Raw genomic sequence first — 23272 nt, 5'->3', positions numbered from 1 at the left:
GCGGATTTATTCAGCACAGTAAGTAAATACATACATACATACTGTATACAGTGGTACCTCGACTTACGAACAACTCGACAACCAAATTTCTCGACATCCGAACGGAAACCGTGGCGGTTTTAGATACTTGTATCTAAAGTGGTGGTTTTAGATACTTGTATCTAAAATTTAACCGTGGCGGTTTTAGATACTTGTATCTAAAATTTCTCAACATCCGAACGGAAACCGTGGCGGTTTTAGATACTTATCAAGGGGGGTGGGCGCTGGGGAGGGGAGGAGGGGTAGGGGAGAAACCCAGCCACTAAAATGAACCACCTTCGACTATTTGCTCAGCGTGGGTCTTCCTTGTGGCAGGAGGGGACTCATGGGGGGTGTGTGTGGAAGGTGTGGGATTATGATTGTCTATTTTTTCTGTATTGTTCTTTTTTTCATGCTTATCATAAAATTAATAAAAATTATATTTAAAAAAAGGTAAGTAAGTAGACAGGGTTTTTTCGACTTACGAAATTTTTGATAGGGTTGCTTCGACTTACAAATTTTTCCGTTTCCAATGCATTCCTATGGGAAATCGCATTTCCAATGGCGCTTTTCGACTTATGAATTTTTCGACCTACAAAGGTGCCTTCGGAACGGATTAAATTTGTAAGTCTTGGCACCACTATATATAAAATCTGCCATTACCATTTTACAGCACACAATGAGGTAAGATTTATACATTATAAAAGAAATGTAGTTTCATACACATTGTGCAGTCTTAATTTCTATCGGCCTTCAAAATCCCCTTTATTATTATTTCTAATAAGACATACACAGGCAAGCATGGCAATCTACTTATGTTGAACAGCACGTTACATTTCAAAAGAAAAATTCCTGTACCTTTGTTAAATCTTCAAGTGGGGAAGGTGCTGGACTAAGCTCACGGTGAGGAAGGAGGATGCCATCTTCCCTTTGAACATCTAATATGAGCTGTGCTACATATTTTTCCTGAAATCTTGTCCTTTTTCCCAGGGCACCTGCAGAAAGTTAGTCATCAAGAGGAAACAGAAATTCTAGTTACATATACCGAAGTTACACTTTAAGAGACACATATACATATTTCATGGAGTATGAGGGTATGTTCTCAAGGCACAAGATGTAACATCCTTGTCGATAGATTATGCAGGTGTGAGTCTGGTCAGTGCCTGGAAGGGAAATGGACTAGAAACAGCATGTATGCCATCTTGAGTTCCATACAGAGCAAAGGACGGGTATAAATGTCATAGTAGATAAATAAAATTTACAACAAAGCACAAATATGTATTAACAAACAGTGGCTTTTTCCAATATAAGTTGTACTGTTAATTACGGTAGTTAAATAAATAAATAAATGACTGAACACACTTGATAAGTATATTTCACAATAAAAGTTGATTACTGTTAGAAGGACACACTGCTACACTGAGGGTGTCTCTCGTTTAACATGATCCTTCATGATATCTGGGGGAAAAGGAGGCACTAATCTGTGGTAGTTACAGACTTGTAGAGGCAGGTTCCAGGAAGCAGTACTGGGGAAACCTGTGGCCTTCCAGGTGTTGTGGGTCTATAGTTCCCATTGATCCTGTCCATTGGCCATGCTGGCTGGGGTTGATGGGATTTTGAGTCCCACAACATCTGCAAGGCCATAAGTTCCATCCCTGCCTTATGTGGTCCAATATGGTTTCATTTTATCTTCTATCCCATTTAGCACTACATGAAACCACTGGGAGATATTGTCAGGCAATTGGATTGTGGTCTCCTCAATTATACTGCCTTAGGAACTTATAAGCAGCAGCCTTGGATAATATATTGACTGCAGCAACAGTTTCCAGAGATTCTGATAGTGGTCAGTTAGAATCAGAGCCTTGACAGATCAGATTTCAAATAAAATACAGAATTATGTATGTGGAGCTGTAACTTAATTAGAATTAAATTATAATATAACAATTAGGAATAATTATTCCACCAAAATGTATCCCAATTGGAATTACAATTTCACAAACATATCTAAGTACAAAATCAATAAGTCATTTATCATATTTAATCATATTAGAGAAACTAAGCAAAGCACTTGGGGGGCTATTTTTACCATGCAGTTTCAAAGAGATGTTATAGTTTTGGTCACATTATAAGGCAAGCTTCTCTAATTATAGCACGGTGGCACCACTAAATTATGGATCATCACTACTCCAGCTTGAGCCCTGTTGAGTACAGATTTATAGCTAACTCATAAAATATTCATTCTGACAATGCTCATTTAAAACCCAAACAGAAAATACTTTTCTCCTTGTCATTGGCAGAAAAATATGCTTTTGAAAAACACTAAATTTGTGTTCATTCAAGTTACGGCAAGTCAGACCACAAAGCCTCAAAAGCAGCTGTTTACCTCTCTAGTAAATCAGCATGTAAACTGGGTCAAAACAAAATCCAGCTCTTAACATACTGCATTAACATCTTCTATTGTTACGAATGTGGATGCCACCATTCTCCCTACTGATGGGTCCAAACTCAGGTGAAAGAAATCCATTTCAGACTTGCGTGGACTTAGTTTTGCTTTTTACTGACATGACACCACTGTGATAAAATACAGCCTTTCCCCATCAGCACTAAAGCACTTACGAGAGACCTTCATTAGCTCACACTAAGACCACAGCAACAGATCTTCTCTTTGACATTGGCAAGTCCCATTTAACCTCACTAATCTGGGTACTGACACCCAAATAACCTATTCCTTCACTCTGACCATAAATAAATGCACACGTTTTGGATCTTTACTCAGCTTCCTCCTATGCTACTGATTTAAACCATGAGTAGGCAAACTAAGGCCCGGGGGCCAGATCTGGCCCAATCAGCTTCTAAATCCAGCCCGCGGATGGCCTGGGAATCAGTGTGTTTTTTACATGAGTAGAATGTGTGCTTTTATTTAAAATGCATTATTTGTGGGGTATAGGAATTTGTTCATTTCTCCCCCAAAATACAGTCGTCCGCCGCCCCCCACAAGGTCTGAGGGACAGTGGACCAGCCCCCTGCTGAAAAGGTTTGCTGACCCCTGATTTTAAACAGAGTGTTTGATTTAAGGGGCGGACTGTCATGATATATTTTTGGATCACAATAGCAATCTGAAATGTCCTCAAAAATGTGTCAACAGGAGTTTCCACTGAGCAGGCTTCTTCCTAGTCAAGAACACCCAATGTTGCCTTCATGGAAGGAGCAGTACTACTGACATGTTACTCAAGATTATCCAACGGGAGGCCAAACTAGAGGTGACATACAATGCATATTTGCATTTAGAAAACATGCATGTTAAGGTAAATATGATCTGGGAGACTTAATTATTGAGATCACATGTGGAATGGTTATTTAACTCCCCCCTCCCCTGCCCTGCAATGGTCCCTCTGAAGCTGCTCTTTCATTGGAAGAAAATTCCCCATTAACACCATCAGTCACTAATTTACATTACAAAAAATAAATAAATATGTACCTCAAATGCCAAGATGCATTTGGTGCCACATCCAGTTTGGCCCCAACTTTCAATGGCTCTTGACCAACCTGTACCAGTTCCAAACTTTAGAAGTAACAAAAATATTAACAACTGTTGGTTTTCAATGTATGTTTATTAGGCTCTAAGCTGACACAGAATAAATCAGCTTCGGACTGTGCAAGAGCTGTACCGTTTTAACTTAGCTTATGGCACCCTTGGGAAGTTGTGCGTAACTTGCCAATTGACATCAACACACTAAATAATTTAAAGTACAGCAGGTGCTACATGCTCTTTAAAATTAAACTGAACAATTCTTCTTCCACTCTTTTCTGGAACGAATTCACAGGAAACTTCCGTGAGGACAATTATATTAAGACAAATGCCCTTGTAGTTGAAAACTCGGCAAGTTTAAATCAATCAGAGTTGATTATTTGTTGATTTTTTTCACCCTGTTTCGAGTTCCACTTGGACTGCTCATTAAAGCATGTATAAAGGCCAAGTATAGTTTGAAACCTTGATTATTTTAAATTCAACTGAAAAATAGGCGTTTACTTGCATTATCTTGCAGCATAAAACCTCTGCTAACCTGAGCATGCAGTCAAACAGAACCTGGACTCTAGCTCCGTAAGACAATCATGAATACATACAAGTTTATCCATAGATGCAAATCAATTCATGAGTTGTGTGCAGATAGGCAGAACTAGCCCAAATAAGAGCAAAGATTAGGCACAACAAACAGGACAGAAGAATGGCTCATGAACCAACTATGTCCCAATCCTGATTTTAAGAATTTATTGCAATTAATCTTGAGAATTTTATGCCCCTAGAATCACAGCAACTCCTGTCATAACATACTTGGTAGGTGCTCTCTGATGCATTTCTGAGAATATAAAGAGGTGACAGCTCTCTTACGCAAAGTCAGGCAATTGGTCCATCTAGGCCAGTTCAGTTTATCCTTACTGACATGGTTCTTCAAAGTCTTGCACACAGAGTCCTTTCCCAGCCCTACCTCTGAATTTTTCTTAATAGAAGAAGCTGGAAATTGAACCTAAATGGAAGAATACATGCTCCCTTGCTGAGCTATGACTCTTCTCCCCAATGGTATATAATGCTGCTACTCCTGATGCTCTGTGTGATAGGTGCTTCCTCAACAAGATGTGTCAGGTCACACAGATCGCCACAAGCTTTGTACATTATTTACAGGTAAAAACAGTAACTCAGTGTTGCCTCTTGGTCAAGCTTACATTCCTAAAGGAATGAGAAGCCAACACTTTCTTGTTGCAAAAAGCCCCATTATGTTTTTTTTTTATTGTATTGTTGTACCTTGTAATTGATAAACAAGTAATTCCATTCACCATTATTAAACTGTGCGCCTGTCACTTCCAAATGAAGATCTCTGTTCTCTTCAAGGATTGTACATGACATCCTCACACTTTGCAGCTTACTTAGGCTCAGCGACATTAAAATTGGAAAGAGCAAGGCAGCGATCAAAGGAAGCAGACTCCCAACTGAGTCATGTTTATACAAACCACAGCTGTATTTTGATGTGCTAATGCTTACTCTAAATGCTCCAACTCCAGTTTTCTTCTTCACCCAAAGCTTACCAGCTGCAAGTCGTAAACCCATCCCACAATGTTGGCAATTCCTCCAGATCATACAGCTTTTTACAGAACATGCCAGTTAAAAGATAAAACAAGAGAAGGCTGTGGGGAGTGGGGGGAGAGAGAAGGCAAAGCAGAGCCAGCACCAAAACAACTGGCTGAAAAGGACAGAGAACTATCAAATAGTCAATTATCATGGAAGAATCCTAGAATTGTATAAATTTTCATACTAATGCCTTTTGTTGATATTTTTGTGCTATGGATTAGTGAAAAGGCTTGTTCATAGAATCATAGAATTGCAGAGTTGGAAGGGGCTACAAGGGTCATCTAGTCCAACCCCCTGCATTGCAGGAATCTTTTGCCCAACGTGGGTCTCAAACCCACGACCTTCAGATTAAGAGCCTCATGCTCTACCAACTGAGAAAGGGATTTATTTTTAGAGGCGATGAATAGTGAGATAGTTCATGCACCAAGTTCCTAAAGACTGACCACATATAAGCCTTCTCAAGAGGGGATTTCTGTCCATTTCCCACTTCCCTCTGTGCCAGCAACTGGTATTCAAGGAAACATATGCAATCTAATGAACAGGCAGCCTAAGCAGAAAACTAAAAGAAGCACAAAGTTCAGAAAAGGGCAATCAAAATGATCAAGGGGTTGGAGCTACTCCTCCATGAAGCAAGGTTGCAGCATTTACGACTTTTACTTGAGAGAAAAGGTGAAGAAGAGGTCATATGATGGAAGTTTGTAAAATCACACATGGCACGATAAAGTGGACAAAAGGTTTCTCTCATTCACAACACTAGAACTTGGGGATATCAATGAAGCTGAAGGAACGTTAGAAGGTTCAGGGTAGATGAAAGGACATACTTTCCCCCCACACAGGACACATTTAGACTATGAAACTTGCTTCCACGGGAGGCAGTGATGACCACCAACTTGGAAGGTAGGCAAATTCATGGAGGCTATAGCTACTAGTGGCTACTAGCCACAATGTAATGGCCACCTCAGCTGTTAGAGGCAGTATGCACCTGAAATCCAGTTGCTGGAAATCACAGGAAGAGGGAGTGTTCTTGAGCCCTGACCCTGCATACTGCCTTGTAGGTTTCCCACAGAGATCTGGATAGTCATTGTGAGAATAGGCTACTGTGTTAGATTAGATGGGCCACTGGCCTGATCCAGCAGGTACTTCTTATGTTAGAAATTATACTTCTAGAACAAAACCAAAAATTTTAGTTGAGATTCCTGCATTGCAGGGAGGTTGAATTAGATGATTTTCAAGGTCTCTTGCAACTCTACAATTCTATGATTTTATTCTATGGTTCTATGATTTCATCAAAGGTAATTCCCAAATAAAGCACTCTTGAACACCTTTTCCCTTATCTTCCTTTTCCAACTTTCAAGTAAAACAAAACCTAGTTAGTGTTAAATATTAATGTTCGAGAAGTGGGAAAAGAAACATACCTGTTAAATTAATCTGTAACTTGGTTATGTCTTTGGCTGCAATAAAGTGTTCTTTGGCTTTTTTATACTCATAGTAATGTAAAAACGTGTAAGCGCACTCCAGGTGGAACTGAACAGCAAGATGCCAGCACTCGTCATCAGTAAATAAAGTTTCAATTTCAGACACTGCAAAAAAAAAAAAAAAGGTGTTGAGGCAACTAGGAAATGGGACTGAGAAGGAAACAAAAAATGAGAAGCAGAGGAAAAAACCTTGGACTTGCCACTCAAGACAACACCAACATCAGTTTTTTAAATTTAAAGAGGCTCCTTTGTCCTCTAGGTTTTCGCACACTTTGGATAGCAATATAATAAGTAGCAGTAGTAGTTGTAGTACTCCACCACTGTAATCAAATATGGAAAAGCAGGGGTGGGGGATCTGCAAGAAAGAAAGGGAGGGCAAAGGTAAACCTGAGTTCATGGGCCATTCCCATCTCAACCATTAACAAAATGACTGGAAATCATGCCTGCCATGGGGAAAACAGTGCCAGCCTTGAAAAACAAGTCTAGGATTATTAGAAGTCAGGGGCCACATGCAAGGTTATAGTCCTTAAACGGTACAAAGCATTTCATCCAAATACCAATTTCTGAAAATACTAGATTATTTTCTAGTGCAGTTTATTAAATAAGCTGCCAAACTATTTACAAGAATGGATCGATCTCATACATATATACACCTCAAAGAGCCCCATTTTCCCATAATGAAAGCACTTTATAAAGGTTTACATTCATAGAAGCTGGTCAAGGTTGTAGACCAGACAGGGCAGTAATATAATCCTACCACAGTAACAGAATAGTAAGTATGCAATAACGCTTTGCCTTTATACCCTTTTCAAACACAAAGGGAACTGGATATTTATAGATTTGGCATCAAGAAGATGGACTGGTGTGTGTGTGTGTGTGTGTGTGTGTGTGTGTGTGTGTGTGTGTAAAAAATTGCTGCTCTGCACTTATGAATTGAATGATAACTCTAGTAAAGATTTCCTATTTAAGAAACTGGCTGAGCTCCATGGTACATTTTTTTTAAAAGTTACAAGGTATTAGTAATAGCCAAATGATGTAATTTTTTATAAAAAAAGATGCTTAGGGTACCTGCCAAGTATAATTTATTTCAACATACTGCTTTCAAGCATGAAAAATCTTGGTATCAAACCAGAATATGTTGTCATATAAAGCTAATTTGTTTTATCTTCCAATTTGTCTTCACAGTCATCACTAACCACATCCTATTTCAAACAGAGGTTGTTGTTAAAGCCGAAAAACATGAGACCATATCTTTATCTGCCCCACTGATATCAGCAACTGAGATCATAATACTTTGCTGTTATCCACAAAGCTGAGATGGTTACATTAAACAGAAAGAGAAAACTCCCAAGTTTATCTATCTGCCAGCAGAACAGACCTGCACTCTCACAATGGGACTTCCCCATGCTCTCCTCCCATTGCATCTCCCTGCATGCCCCCATAATCTGTTCCAGTCAAGTTTTATCTTGCTTGCTACACAAATGATAACGAAACTTACATAGCTATGAACATTTCTAGAAATCATTTACAGCTGATTGAATAAGTACCTGTCAAATTACAAGACTGTACACATATTTGCAATTATTTGCTAATATTGCTGTAAGCTGGCTGCTATTTAAAGATGACCTTTTTAAGAAGAATAGGCAACTTAGCACATTTATGGGGATTTGATCCTGTATTTGAAAAGTATTTCAAGCTTTCAAGGGTTACAAAACACCCCTCCAGGAAGAACAGAAGGATAAAATATACCCAACCACACAATGAGGTCACAAAGACTGCAACACTTACTGGCTTGGTATGACAGAATCATCTACAGCATTACAATCATTACAGCATCTCTACTCTTGACTTGGAGTAGCTAGGAGCCTGCCCACCTGCTCCCAGGGCCGCTCCTTTACTGCTCTGGGTGGCCAACATCTCCAGGCCAAGGGTGCAAAGGATGGGTTGAGGCACCAATACGGCTCCTTGCCAAGGACGCAAGGGAGCCTAGATATGCCTCTGTTCCAGCTGGTTACTGTGGGAAATAGTACTGTATGCTGAAATATACGAGTCTTTGGTCTTATCAAGCAGGGTTCTTGTGTTCAATGGGATTTTATTCTAATTAATCAGTAACATTATCATCCCCCCTTTTTTTTAAAGAGTTAAGGTTGCTAGAGATCTTTTTTTTTCAATCCTGCATATGCTTACGTGGATCCCAATGTGACTTACTTCCAAATCGAAATGGACCAAAATCCATAAAAACTGTATGGTAACCACTGTGCAGTGCAGCCTGCAGTGAGGTTAAATGCCATTGGATGAACATGTAATTAATCTTTTCTTTAAAGAATCTTCTTTCTATTCCTACAATTACTATGCTAATAATAACCTTCCTTGCCAGGCTGTTCCAGGATGAAGGAGAACATTGCTTTATATTGCTCACTGAAAGCAACTTTCCAATTAGTTATACAGCCTTACCTTAGGTTGCAATCGCTGCGGGTTGGGGACGCGCCATACCCAGAAGTACCGGAACAGGTTACTTCCGGGTTTTGCCACTCGCGCATGCACAGAAGTGCTGAATCGCATCACGTGCATGCACAGGATGCAGCGCTGTGGGTTGCGAATGTGCCTCCCGCACGGATCACGTTTGCAACCCGAGGTTCCACTGTATACTGATGTTTTGGGGATTAATTGCATCCGTTAAAATCGCGCAATTCCAAATGCAAATTTAATTGAATACAGAAGGTGCATAGATCCTAGTAACGTTCAACCTGACTTTTTTTTAATGCCATTTTTACATGTGTTTGCAGGCATCCCCAAACTTCAGCCCTCCAGATGTTTTGGACTACAATTCCCATCTTCCCCAACCACTGGTCCTGTTAGCTAGGGATCATGGGAGTTGTAGGCCAAAACATCTGGAGGGCCGCAGTTTGGGGATGCCTGCTTTAGAGCAAGGACATTCAGATCCTCCAGAGGAGATTATGCATGGGGAGGGAAAAAGGGGAGGTCCCGCAGGCAGATCTTTCCACATGCAGTGTTGAATATAATCCTAAAGTATAGTGTGACATCAAAATACAGCCAGTGAGCAAATGTCTTACAAATCAATAGCAGGGTGCATTGAAATTCATTTGTTTTCACAGTTCTCTCAGGTTATGTGAGAAGTCCTAAAAAATAGTTCCCGTGAAACTTTTTATGATTGGCTTCCTGGACTAAGCAATCAAACAAACACACAAATAATCCCAAATATAAGAAAAGAATGGTCATCCAAATAGAATGCAACGTGTGATTCTCCCACTAATATCCAGGGTCAAATTTAAGTATACCTTGTTGTATAGAGGCCTGGGCAATATCAAAAAGTTCAGGTGATCTTTCTTCTAACAACTGCTGATGGATATTCACACACCGTAGAGTCCACCAAGGCAATGTCTAAAAATGGCAGCGAAGAATATTGAAAACATTAAATCCACTTGGTTTCAAATCCCATCCCCACGTTTCTATTTTATTATGAGCACATTCACATGTCAATTGTACCTTATCAAACAGCCAGTTTATCGCAACAGTGATATCATCTGACCTGGAAAAATATATTCTACAAAGATCACAGGATTCATATTCCTAGAAACGGAATTTGTACAGTGGGAGAGAAAGGAAAGGGTGCAATTCAGTGGTAAATGATATACAAAAGATCCTAAGGAGGGCTATGAACGACTGCTGTCCAGTGGCATTGCAACGGGGGGGGGCGGTTCGCCCCGGGTACCATGTCTGGGCGTGGTGACAAGAAGGCACCCCGCAGGGGCTCGTCCCGCTGCAGCGGCGTGAGCAGCCATTGCGCTGCCGTAGCCACATATGCAGGATCCTCTGTTTGTGGCTGCAGCTGCAAGCCGAGGATCCTGGCGCCGACGGTAAACCGCTATGTACAGCGCATATGCGGCGTTGCACACATGAGCTGTATGTAATGCCGCTGCACATGCGCTGTACATAGCGCTTTGCTGCTGGCGCTGCTCGAGCGGCAGACGGACGGCGGTGCAATCCCTGTCGCCGCTACAGCCGCATGCAGAGGATCCCGGCACTGTCCATATGGCGCCACCACCAAACCGCTATGTACAGCGCATGTGTGGCACATGTGTCGTTTGTAGCGACGCACCACCTCAGGTGTCACGACGCCTTTGTTCGTCCCTGCTCCTGTCTGAAACCTCAGGGAGCCAATGCCAGTCAGCACAGACGTAGAAAATCAATTAGATCTGAATCAATCTAAGGCAGTTTCCTATGAGAATCTAGTTCAAGAATGGAAACTGTAGAGAAAGGAACAACAATATAGCTAGTATAGGAAAACGGAGGCCCAGAGGAATGACTGGAAATGTGCAAACCTTGGAATATTCAGAAAACTGTTAATGTCACTGAAATAAGACAACAGAAGTGCTTATGAAGTAACAGAATACCATTTTAGAGCATCTAATAGGAAATTTTAGTTAGCCATCTAGTCTTGATTTTGCCACTTCTGCTCAGTGCAAGGCAATTATGGTATAACACGCCTGCAATAGGCATCATAAGGACTGCATGATTTGAGGGCAAAAATATCTCAAGGAACAGTCACATGCAGTTTATTAAAACTGTTCTAGAAACACCTGTCAAGATGGATATTGTATTGTCTCACACAGGACACAATGAAATATGACTTATGCTATCAAGCTGAATAAAATAAGGTACGTATTCAGGAGACACTGTTAGAGAGGTCAGCTCTTACATTTTGACACTTTGTTCAGGAACCTACAAGGCAGTTTATGTTAGACTGTAAATGCTATTTGCCACCCTGCAGTTAATGCTACAGACAATTTTCCACAGGGATTTAAAAAGCAGTGTTTTGTTACCCAAAGCTTGCAATACAAAAAGCATGCCTTGAGGAAAATTGTACAAACAACCCAGATAAAAAACTTATTTTTTAAAAGTACCTTTTGGCCTCTTTTGGATGTTCACTAATATTTCAGCTTTTCGTTTATCAAGCATCACTATGTGAACACAATAAAAATAAACGAATATGTATTGCTGCCCGATATGGAAATTTTTTAAGACTCTGACTGACATTTAAACAACTCTCAACACCCAGAACAACAAGGTCATAAAACCAGTTTATTATGAGCAGGCCTGAAAGCAATGTGGTGCCAGGAGTCATTGGACTAGAACTCCCATCATCCCTGACCATTTGGCCATTCTGGTTTGTTCAAACCACACAATGTACAACAAGGTTTGGTGGTTCAATTCACTTGGACTGAATTATTCAAACCACAGTTTGAAAAATAGGAAACCACAAATGGAAGGTTTAAACTTCCTCTTCTCATGTGCGGAGGAGTGTATAAACTTATTCCTGCTCTTCCTCATAACACTACACCATGTTTTAGCATCGTGCCTGTATTAAGGCCGTAGATTTACTCTGGCTTTGGTTGGCAAGACAAGTAAAAGGAAGTGACTATTAGGAAAAGGGGGGTGGGAATCCTGAACTTAAGAATGTAAGGAGAGCCTTCCCGGCCCACCTAGGCCAGCATCCTGTTCTCACAGTAGCCAATTGGATGCCTGTGGGAAATTCGCAAGGAGGACCTGAGTACTAGAGCAATCTCCATTCCTGCGGTCTCCAGCAACTTGCATTTGCAAGCGTTACTTGCCATTTTGGCTAGCAGCCATTGATAGCCATCTCCTTGAATATGCCTAATTCAGCTCCTGCCTTCTGTGATGCCCATGCTAGTGTTCAGGCAGAAAATGCAAGCCCCCTGGTATAACAAGGATCAGTTCCTCAGTGGAATATGACTCAGCTGATGCCATCTCATGGCGTGTAGGTATGTGTCTGGCTAGGTTCTGGGTTCAGCACCTTTGCTGTTTGCCCTGCTGGTCTTCACAATCCTCTGCGTCAGAGTCCTGACTGCTGATAAGTAGCAAAAATATTTCCAAGGGCTTCCACTTCCTTCTCTGTGGAAAGCGTTCATGAGATCATGCTTTCAGAAAGTGCCCTTTGTCACTTAATATAAAATACAATATTAGGATCTACTTGTGGCTGTGATTTTTTAAAAAAGTTGTGCATAAGAAATTGAAACAACAACAGATATACCATTGTAAGAACAAACAATGACTGTGCATATGCTGCCAAACTGCAGTTGAGGACATAATGAACTCCATCTTATACTTCCTACCATGTAACCCCCCCCTACAGATCATTTTCAGTCAGGACTCTATTGCAGTCTGTTGGGACTTACAGACTGAAAAGATATGCTCCATGCTGTCCAATCAGAAGAAATTTGTCACTTATAATTTATAATCTGCACTTCCCCAAATGGTCTTAGAGCAGGAATATGTATCATTTAAAATACAGTACAGAAAAAATGCATAGACTAAAGTTTATCATTAAAATAAACAGAAACAAACAATACAGTACACTGAAAAGGGCAAAGAATATTCACAGCTGAATGGCTGATTTTGACTGAAGACATAATGCCCTGCAATTACCATGAGGGTGATATTGGTTTGCTACTGTACTTGCAGAAGTATTTCCCTTTTCTGAGCACAGACTGGAAAGAGTTTTGTTATGACTTGGTTGAAAGAAATACAGCAATAGAACTGCATTTAAAACATTTCACCTATTCCATGGTGGCATTTATTTCCTTTATACTATTTGGTGTGACTGTTTAGAGGCCCAAGGCAAGAAATGAATGTTCATAAATGCACAATGAGTGGAACAGCAATGTGTTACCAGTCAAGGAGGAAAAATAGGTTTTAATATTGTGCATCAGGGATCCTTCACAGTATTTTGCCACAACTCACAAGTGCTTCACAGTACTCTGTCAAAGCCCACAGAACTAGCCCAGCACAGGAATATCAGACAGAGCCTCTTTCAGGCACTAAGGAGCACAGATCCAACCATCTCCAGGTTGATTGTTCACAAGGTAAAAATACTGCAGAATGGCCTACTCAAAATGCCAAAGCTCCCTGGGGCATTATACTGCTTTATTAGTTTTAGGTTGCATATTTGTTAACTGATTTTCTTTTTACAAATTGTACAAAAATATACATTTTTAGTACCGTGTTTCTCACATTATAAAACATCCCTACAAAATAAGGCATGGCAGGATTTTTCTGAGGTGGCAAAATATAAGGCATACCTCGAAAATAAGCCATACCGCAGGTCTGTGGCAAAGAAGAGGAAAAGGAAGGGGGCTGCTCGGAACCGGATGCTGCTGCTGCGTTAACCCCCGGGACCCAGCTGCAGCCTTTGCACGCGGCGCGCAAAGCCTCGGGACCCGGCTGCAGCCTTGGCGCGCGAAGCCCTGGCTGTAGCCTTTGCGCGCGCCGCGCGAAGCCCCGGGACCCGGCTGCAGCCTTTGCATGCAGCGCGCGAAGCCCCGGGACCCGGCTGCAGCCTTTGCACACAGCGCGCGAAGCCCCGGGACCCGGCTACAGCCTTTGAATGCGGCGCGCGAAGCCCCGCTCGCACAGGCAGGCGCGCAAACGAACGAGGGAGGTGAGGAAATGGCCAGGAGAGGTTTCCCTCTCACCCCTGTCGTGAGAGGGCGGCAAGCGGCTACCGTATAGAATTTAATTTTATGTATGGCTTGTTCGTTCCTAGAAGGAGGCTCTGGTGGGGTTTTTATGCATCAGCAGGTGCCAAAATAGCTTGGGGTCAGACTACGCACAAATTCAGACTTGCCCATAGGAAAGATCAACAAATGGGGTTTTAAAAGAATTCCCAGCTGCATTAAGGTAGGTTTAATTATGATGATGATGATGATGATGTGTAGGAACTGTAGGAGTACATTGGCAATGGGTACTAAGAGATAGCTTGCTAATTCCTAAATCTCCAATAGGTTGCATTGGTTTCCCATTGGGCACCCAGATCTATTCCACTAATTACTCATACTGCACTACCCATGTACTGTAATAAAAATAAGACATCCCTTGAAAATAAGCCATGATGTGTTTTTTTGAGGAAAAAATAAATATAAGACATGTCTTATAATATGAGAAACACGGTATATATTTTAAAAAGTAGTATTAAAATTTATAGATTTTTTTTAAAAAAAACAAAAACATTAAGCAGTTTAGAAACACTTTTAAATGAATGAATGAAGGGTTCAGAGCCTGTGACTGGACACCAGGAACAGCATCATGTAAATCAGGCATGTCCAACCAGTAGATTGTGATCTACTGGTAGATCCCCGGCTGATCCTGGTAGATCATGGGACCCTTATCGATAGTAGGATTAAATGAAGTTTACCGAAAGTTAACAAATAAAAGCTGAAGAACCCTGGGCAATCCTACCCCAAAAAAAGCTCAATAACTCTGGGCAATCCACCCGCCCCACGCACACTCCTCCAATGACAATGGGTAGATCACTGCCTTTTTTTTAATACTGGGAGTAGATCACAGTCTCTTGGGAGTTGGACGTGCCTGATGTAAATAATCACCAACCACTGTGTAGCCGAACTTGGGGGAAGAAGCCAGGTGCAAACTAATGAGGTTTTGAGTCACTCTGAGAAAGAACACCAAGGGGGGTCAGAGAGCCCGACAATAAATATGAGTGGCTGCCTCAGGAACAACAAGCAAGGAAGCCTTGTTCCTGCAGCTACCACAGAAGCTACTACAACTGAGGATTTGCTTGCCTTTCTGCTTTCTCCCAGCTTACTCCCAGGCTACAACTCAGTACCTTCTCACTAATTTGACCCTGCATGCCATACCCTTTCACTACACTGTGGCTTTGTACCTCCAAGCCTTAGTCCTGTTTTCCCCAGTTACTCAAGAAATGCATATGGTACAAGGAACAATATGAATAATATAAGCCCACTGATAGCTGGAAACCAGTGTAAGTATTTCCTCATGGTTTTCCCCTTACCTGTATAGCTTCTAGCTTATGCTTTGAATTCACAAGCACTGCTCTAGCTAGCATCAGCAAGACAGCATGGGAAGTCAGGCTATAGATCGATTCACCATCTAGAACCAGCAGGCTCAGCACAGCTGTAGACAATGTACTGGGCTGGAAGGAGCAAACAAGAAACCCACTTTAGGCAACTTCAAATTAATCTTCAAGAGGTAGCAAATTCTGCGTGCCGCACACATCAATTTACTTTAGCCCATCCACCTCGAAATATTTTTATACAATACAGAAATTCAAACACAGAAGAAAGTTCACATTGCAAATGGTGCTTTGAAACCATGAATCCTTCCTCTCACCTCTCATTGTCAATAATTCCTGAACTTATACATGGCATGCTATATGCAAATTGCCCATTAAAATCAAAGCAAAATGGATTATTCCACTGCAGGTTTAAGGTTTCTCTCTAATATACACCTAAACTGAGCACAATCTCTATACATCAGCTTTAACTTCTGTGACAACGCTGGACCATTTCTGAGGAGCAGGTTCAGCATGAGGAAAATAAAAGATCACCTGCAGCAATTCTCATTTTCATTTTTACACCTAGCAAGATAAGATCAGCATGATGTATATCAATATTTTTCCACTAAAAGACAGTGACTATACTATTGTCCTGGGGAGTGGGGTGGTGGTGGTGGAGAGAGGGGAGAGAACAGTACCTCATTGTATTGTTCTAGTAATACAGTTTGCAAAAAGTCCTGAGGTTGCAATTCAACAGGAGGCCCAGTCCAGTTGCTCTGTACAAACAACTGCAGGCTTGCCACACCAAGTAGAAACACCACACTTTGCCTGCAAGACAATAAACAATTCCATTTTTATTGATATGGTCACACACATATAAATAGTAGGTAGAAATTGTCCTGTTCCTTCTATACAAGCCTTTAGTTTAAAAGATGGAAGATGCACCAAAAAATTGAACAGTTACAAATCTGCATGAAAAAATATCCATCTGAAGAACATTTAACTCAATTGTTCAAGGAAGGCTGTAAGATTTTATTCTCCTGACATGCTTCAAGTACTGAACTGACTTATCAATAATTTTTTTTGCTGACAGATAAAAATGGTTTCTAAATTTTGCATAAGTAATGGAGGAATCCTCTACCTTTCTCCCAAACCAGAAGAAGGGCAGGAAATCTCCCTCAAACTGAGAAAATAAAATTATATCTGGATTTATCAGAGGTTGTTGCATGGCTAGATGCATAAGGCAATGGCACATAAAAGGCAGAACTTGCCTGTACACATTCTAAAACATGTAGGGCAGCATAGAGCCAGCTATGTTCATTCACCCAATGCACCAAACAAATCTTATTATGCACCTAACCTCTTAAAATAGGAATGCCATCAATGAGAAGCACAGTCCTGCCCCATCTGCACAGGTTGTCAGTTTAGATATGCCAGGGAAGAGCAACCTGTGCATTACAACAGTTGCCAATTATAACAATCAAGACCAAGATGTAAAAATAATGAGTTTGATCCCAATAACCAGGCGCCTATTTATTCCTCGGATGGGGCTATTGCACATGACTCCTCCTGGGTGAGACCCAACTGTGGCAGCCTGCTTACACAATGGAAATCTGCTTGTGCAATAGAACTTGTAGTTTCTCTCCTCCCGCATGCCCAGCTTTAAAATCGGCTCTGTGGGGTCCCCAATCCTCCTGTGCAGATTCTGGGGGTGCTTGGGGAGCTGCGAGTGGGGAGAAGAGGAAGGAGAAGCCCAGTTGTGCAAGTGAATGTCCACTCAGAATACATTGCTTCCATCTGTCTCTTATTTATCTTCACAGCTCTTCATTTCTGTTTTTCTGCTTCTGTTCTCTGCCTTTGTTCATGTCTCCCTTCAATACCAGGGAAGCCTTAAAAAAACAACCCACTTTGAAATCTCAACATTAAAGTTCTTAGCAATTGCAATGCAAACAGCAGCAGCAACGCAAGAAGCATACTTAAGATTTGAATTAAGAAGCAGCTTGGTTTTTCATGAATACAACTGATTGCAATAAAACTTTTTAATAAGCCCAACTATGTGCCCACATACTTGTTAGACTGTTGTCACGGAGGACAAATAGAGCTGTTCAGTTTTGATTCAGAATATTTCAATGTGTTCTCCCATGTGGTCACCCACCAAGAACTAGGAAATCAGAACAAATCAGTTCAGTCCCAATCTAATATGGCTAAAAAACCATGATACAAACACAAAATGCTCAAGAGGTACACATAGGAAAATGGTGCAAAGTGCCTCATATGTAAGTCTCAGTCATAGTGAATCCTTGCAGTTTTCTTACAACAGATGTCTACAGTTACTAGGGTTACTGAAAACATGTTGCAAGATTTGCATTGATCCTACAAATTATTTTCATAATTCATGTTGCTTTTTCTTTTTAACCCTCTGTCAACAGGTAAGGTGAAACATGAGAGGTTAAATCATGGCAGCTCTGAAAAGAATAAAACTTTTGTTTTATAATTAACTCCATAATTCCATGTTCAAGGCAGGCCTCAACAATAATTGTACATTGCCTTGTGATGTGTTAACCCCTCCCCATTAATTTAGTGGGGAAAATCAATGTTTTTTGTTCTTACAGGCTTTGGGGTAAGTTCTGCCCCACTGGTATGCCTGAGAAACTGAAAAATCTGAACACTAAATATTCAAAAGACTTACAACCCATAACTTCTGAGATAGTACACTAGGATGTGTTTGGAATAGCTGTTTTATTTTGGTACTGTTATTAATTTTTATACCGTAAAGTATGAAAAATAAATTTCTTCTTCAAATAATTATTTTTACCTTTCCATAGGATCCGTATCTACAGAAGAACAGTCCAGATAATCTTGAATCTGCTTTTCTAAGTAGCTGGCAATGGTATCCTCTTCTGCTACTTCAGGTGCTCTGAAAATATCCTGGACTGCTTTACTTAGTAAAATGGCCTCATAATTCCCTTCCAACAGCAACTGCAACAAGGACCCACTCTCTAAAATAAAACATACATTTTATTTAATGTATACTCGGGGCAATCGTACCTTACTTAAAAGAGACTTAATCCTATACAATTATAGTGTTGTATTCTAAGACATCTCATATCAGAGGAAAAGACTTTGGGTTGCTTTAGAAAAATACCCATTGACATTTACTAAATTAAAACAACATTCATACTGGACTCTTATGGTGTGCTTACAACAAAGATTTTAAAGAGATTGAAATTTGTAAACAAGAACCAGCTGTTCAGCTGCTCTTAACCCTCACACATTCTTTGCAAGCAGTGGTGCAGCTAGGTAATTTTAGATTCTATACTTGATGGTCCTACAAGACCCTCTTTCAGATAGCAACGTGTATTATATCTAACTATCGTTACTATATGTTGTCCTTCCCTGAAGACCCCGGGGTGGCTAACAACACACACACAAAGCATCATAGAACAGTCATTTAAAACATTGACAGATTAGGAACAACCTTTAAGACACAAAGTAGTGGACAAAAAAACCCTCTCTGTTAAAACATGCAGCTAGCTACCAAAACCCTGGAAAAAATAAATATGTCTTATGTTGACATCTAAATATATGGGTGACAAATGAATCTTAGTTAAGAGGGAGTGCCATAGCCCAAAAGGGGGGGTCACTGTGCTCTAAGGCAATGTACTTGGGCCCAAGGGTGCCAACTTGAATACAATATTTGGAAGGGGGTAGGTAAGCCCTACTCACATAATTGATCACAATACACTGTGCACTCGCACCATTTGAATGGCAATGTTCATCAACTTTGGGGACCCCTGGCCCCCTCAAATATTTTATTTTGGGAGGGGCAAAGGGACCTTGGCCCTTAGGAGTTGGCTCCTGTGCAAAGTTTCCCAGCTTGGATGCAGCAGGGAACTGTAGTTTAGGAGAGTAGCTACAGAACTGGATTTCACACAGAAGCCAGTGTGCAAAGGGAGAAGGGAAGAGGCAGGGAAAGAGTGCTTGGGCCAAACGCTCATAAACCAAGGTTTCTGAAACCTTGAATGATAATCCACACTGGGCCTCTATGTTAGAAATCCAACCTGATATCTACTGTCACCTTTACAGACCTCTAATAGCATAACCAAAGTTAAGGAATATCTGTCTGGCACCTCTCAAGTGAGCGCCATTGCCATTCTAGAGAATGATAGAGGTGCTCATGGTGGGTTCTGGCATTTTTTTTCTAGAAAAACAGCACTGCTCAAAACACCAGTTAACAGCAACTTGTCATGCTGGCGCATCTCATGAGGAGGTTTACAAAATATTGCACTGTTAATACGTGGCTACTGCATTCCATGATCAGGAAAATTCTGAACTGGAAATAGTCTCTGTGGCAACAACAGTACCGAGAGGAGGATCACTAAAGGCTTTTGCGACTTCTCGGAGCCTATCTGTAACAGTCAGACAGTAAGCACGAAATAGCATGACATACTTAAGTTATAATAAAGGTTAGCAAAAAACTTGGCAGTTCAATCATTTACGAAGCAACGTCGTGCCCCAGCATCCCAGGGGCAGTCTTTATCATAACGAGCGACATTCGTACCCACTACTGAAGCTCAAGTAAACCCCCATTTTATTTTTCGGGGGAGAGGAGAAAAAGTGACAATGAGATCCACTGATTGTTGGGGGTCAGACTCACTGCCTCTCCACGCCCCCATGACTCCTTGTCTCCTATCCATCCCGGAACACAAGCAGGCATCACTGACAATTGCCTCCAGCACTATACCCTTGGCACCTCCAACGACTGCCAGGGTTGCAGCAGCAGCAACCCCGCAAATAAATAACCCCAGCGACTACTCCCTTTGGGAGACATACGCGGACACGCCGCCCCCTGTTCCCACTCCCCACTCAAGTAGGTACCAGGGGAAGGGGAGGCAGGACGAAGGAAAGGGGGCCCTGCCGGCAGATGAAGCGCCGCCTCCCCTTCCTCCCTCTGCCCTACCATGAGCTTTGGCACGGCTCACATCCCGTTGCCAGGGCGAGAGGCAACGGGCGCCTGAGGATAAGCGACGAAGGCTGGCTCTGCCTCGCCGAAGCCTTACCTGCAGCCGAAGCCGCCTCGTTCTGCTTCCACCGCGGTGACTCCGCTGCGCTGGGGAAGCCCCTCAGCAACACACGCTCCAACGCCCGCATTTTCTCGGAGGCAGCCGCGCGCTCCTGCTGCACAGACGAGACGGAGGAGAAGCCGCTTCCTTTCCTTTCCCTTTTTTTTTTTTGACGCGTGGCGAGTCTAACCCATGTGCACTAAGCGGCCTTAGGGAGCCGCCATGCCAGTCGCGCTAAGCAACCTGGGAGAGGTGGGCGGGTCGGTCGGTGGGAGAGAGGGCAGCAACGCATGCGCAACGACGCTGTTCGGCGTCAGGTGCTGGCGGAAAACCTATTCCCGGGCCGGGAATTGCGCGCGCATGCCGCATGTGGCAAGGAACGCGGATCCCTGTGCGGCTCGAGCTGGCACGTTTCGGTTGCGTGGGGCGACTCCCAAGTAGTGTGTAGACGCGCACGAGGGATGTTGGCGCGGCAACTCGAGGCACCGCTTGCGGCTCGTGCCGTGCGGCTGGCGCCGGCGGGAAATATTCAGTGCGACCTGAGCCCTAAACCCGATTATTATATACGAAGCCTTGCAAACAAGGCGGTACGGGTTGTAGGTGCATTAGTTTTTCTCATTAAAAGGCGTATGAGTTCAAGGTGTCTACAATCAGTGCTTTTTTTCCCCTAGAAAAGGAGGTGCCAGAACTCACCATGAACACCTGTTCTCTTAGAATGGCAATGGCTCCCACCTGAGAGGTCCTGGAACTGAGCTCCCGTGAGTTCCCACTGAAAAGAAAGCCCTACCTACAATAATATCTGTGTCTGCCTACCAGTGTAGAGGGGAGCAAAGAGGGCATAGGCAGAGTCGGCCCTACCATTGGCCTGGGCAAAGTGGTTTCTCGGGCAGGAGGTGCTGAGGAGGAGCAGCAGGCAGGCATTTGGAGCGCTAAGCAGCAGGTGGGTTCCTTCTTTAAGTCCGACTGCCTTCCTTCAAGGCAGGATAAAGTGTCCTCTCCCCAGTGCTAACTTAAAATTAAACTGCTACTCCAGTTGGCTTCTATATGGGGAAAGAGAGTGGGAGGCACCATTTTGTCCTTTTAAAGTTGTGTGTGTGTGTGTGTGTGTGTGTGTGTGTGTGTGTGTGTATACGTGTGTATACACATACATATGTATGTATCAATTAAAATATATATGTTCAGGTGAGGCAAGTGTTTTGCTCTTGGCGTCTGCATAAGGCAACTTTGGCACTTTCCCTTCCTAAGGATGGACACTTTGCAAAGAGAAAGAGGCAGGATATCATTGCCTAGTGTGAAGCACACCCCTCTCATATATCGGTGAAACTCGAAAAATTAGAATATCGTCGAAAACTTTCCCATGATTGTGATTCCTACTGAAGCATTTAAAGGCTCAGGAACCCTTTGCAGGTGTTATGGATTGAGTAGCTAAACACTATAATTTTCTGAGATTGTGAATGTGGGGTTTTCTTCAGCTGTATGCCATAATCATCACAATTACAATACAGTAAATAAAGGCTTGACATATCTCACTTTGCATGTCATGAGTTTCTCCTATATTAGTTTCACCTTTTAAGTTGAATTACTGAAATAAATGAACTTTTCGACGATATTCTAATTTTTCGGGTTTCACCTGTACACTGACTGTCCACAATCCAATCAAAAGATGCCGATCCTTTTTGCAATCAGTGAACTTAAGTGTGTGTGTAATTCTGTTGGGTTGCTGCTTTTCTTTTTGGTAGCAGCTCCAGAGCCACGGAATGGAAAGTCCATTGCTTTCCCAGATTGTCATGGGGGGCAGTGCAAGCATTGTGTGGCTGGGGGTGGTTAGTGGCTCTGCTTCTCTCCAGTTCTCCTTGTGGCACCACTGTCATCTTCTACCCTGCCAACCATTCCTTCTTGCTGACTTTTTTTTTTTTTTTGCCACCACCACATTAGCAGTGGCACAAATGGTTTATCCAGTACTCCCTACACCACCTCTTTATTGCTTTGCTCTGAGGAAGGGCCAGGTGAGTCCCTCCTCAGAATAAAGCAGGAAGAGGTGGAAAGGGCACTTCTTGCCTCACCAAGTCAGTGGGTTATGGCACTGGCAGCATCAGCAGCATTGGTGGCCGATAGTGATGTGAGTGAAGGGCCAAGGCATGTGCCAATTTGCCACACACACACACACACACCGGGCTATCTAAGTGGTCTCATCATTACCTCTCATGATTGGGGCAGCCCTGTGCAGTTCCCTTTTTTCATTGTAGACACATCAAAGCCTCAGAACAGAGCAGAGTGGACAGTAGAGGAGCAGGATGTGACAGCCAAGAACATTGATATGGACAAGGCTTAGGAGAGCAATACTGTACATGTAAATACCTTACTGGAAAGTCAACCAGATTATAATGTATTGTTTCAAATTCTAGGGTCTTCTCTTCCTGCATTTCCTCTTCCACCACCCAAACTCCTTATTGCAGCCACAAGGACTAGAAAGATTGATTGATTAATTAATTAATTAATTAAAATAGTATACTTAAACAGGCATTATTAGAGTGGCTTTCATACAAATATATATATAACAATAGCAAGCTAAAACAAATAATTCATGAAATAACTAAATTAGCAACCCAACAGAATTGAAACAAAAATCTAAAATACATGGGGAAATAAAAGTGCACATCACAGCAGTTCTACTGCTGCTCATGGGAAAAGTTGGTACTGACGAACACGTTCTGTTTATTTCTAAAATTATTTTTCAGCC

The 23272-nt window shown here is 42.1% G+C and overlaps 1 protein-coding gene across 2 annotated transcripts in view; it reads right to left on the bottom strand.

Moving 5' to 3' along the window:
- The window catches only part of TTC27 (tetratricopeptide repeat domain 27), an 84470-nt gene extending 63684 nt beyond the window's left edge, over positions 1 to 20786 (bottom strand). Inside the window, exons 1-8 of one of the 2 annotated variants that reach the window (XM_035108254.3) lie at positions 20530 to 20573; positions 18285 to 18468; positions 17538 to 17630; positions 16168 to 16297; positions 15467 to 15607; positions 9918 to 10020; positions 6559 to 6723; positions 877 to 1013 (exon numbers count right to left, since the gene is read on the bottom strand). In XM_035108254.3, the coding sequence (XP_034964145.2) occupies positions 877 to 1013; positions 6559 to 6723; positions 9918 to 10020; positions 15467 to 15520 (459 nt within the window). In that variant the 5' untranslated portion in view covers positions 15521 to 15607; positions 16168 to 16297; positions 17538 to 17630; positions 18285 to 18468; positions 20530 to 20573. Of the gene's footprint in view, positions 1 to 876; positions 1014 to 6558; positions 6724 to 9917; positions 10021 to 15466; positions 15608 to 16167; positions 16298 to 17537; positions 17631 to 18284; positions 18469 to 20529 lie in introns of both variants that reach the window. The other variant, XM_035108253.3, reaches the window with a different exon arrangement.
- Between the last annotated feature and the right edge of the window lie 2486 nt (positions 20787 to 23272).

This window comes from Zootoca vivipara, chromosome 3 (genome assembly GCF_965207765.1).
Source record: "Zootoca vivipara chromosome 3, rZooViv2.hap1.1, whole genome shotgun sequence".
In the NCBI taxonomy this organism is placed as follows: domain Eukaryota; kingdom Metazoa; phylum Chordata; class Lepidosauria; order Squamata; family Lacertidae; genus Zootoca; species Zootoca vivipara.
This window is presented reverse-complemented; position numbering and strand designations above follow the sequence as displayed.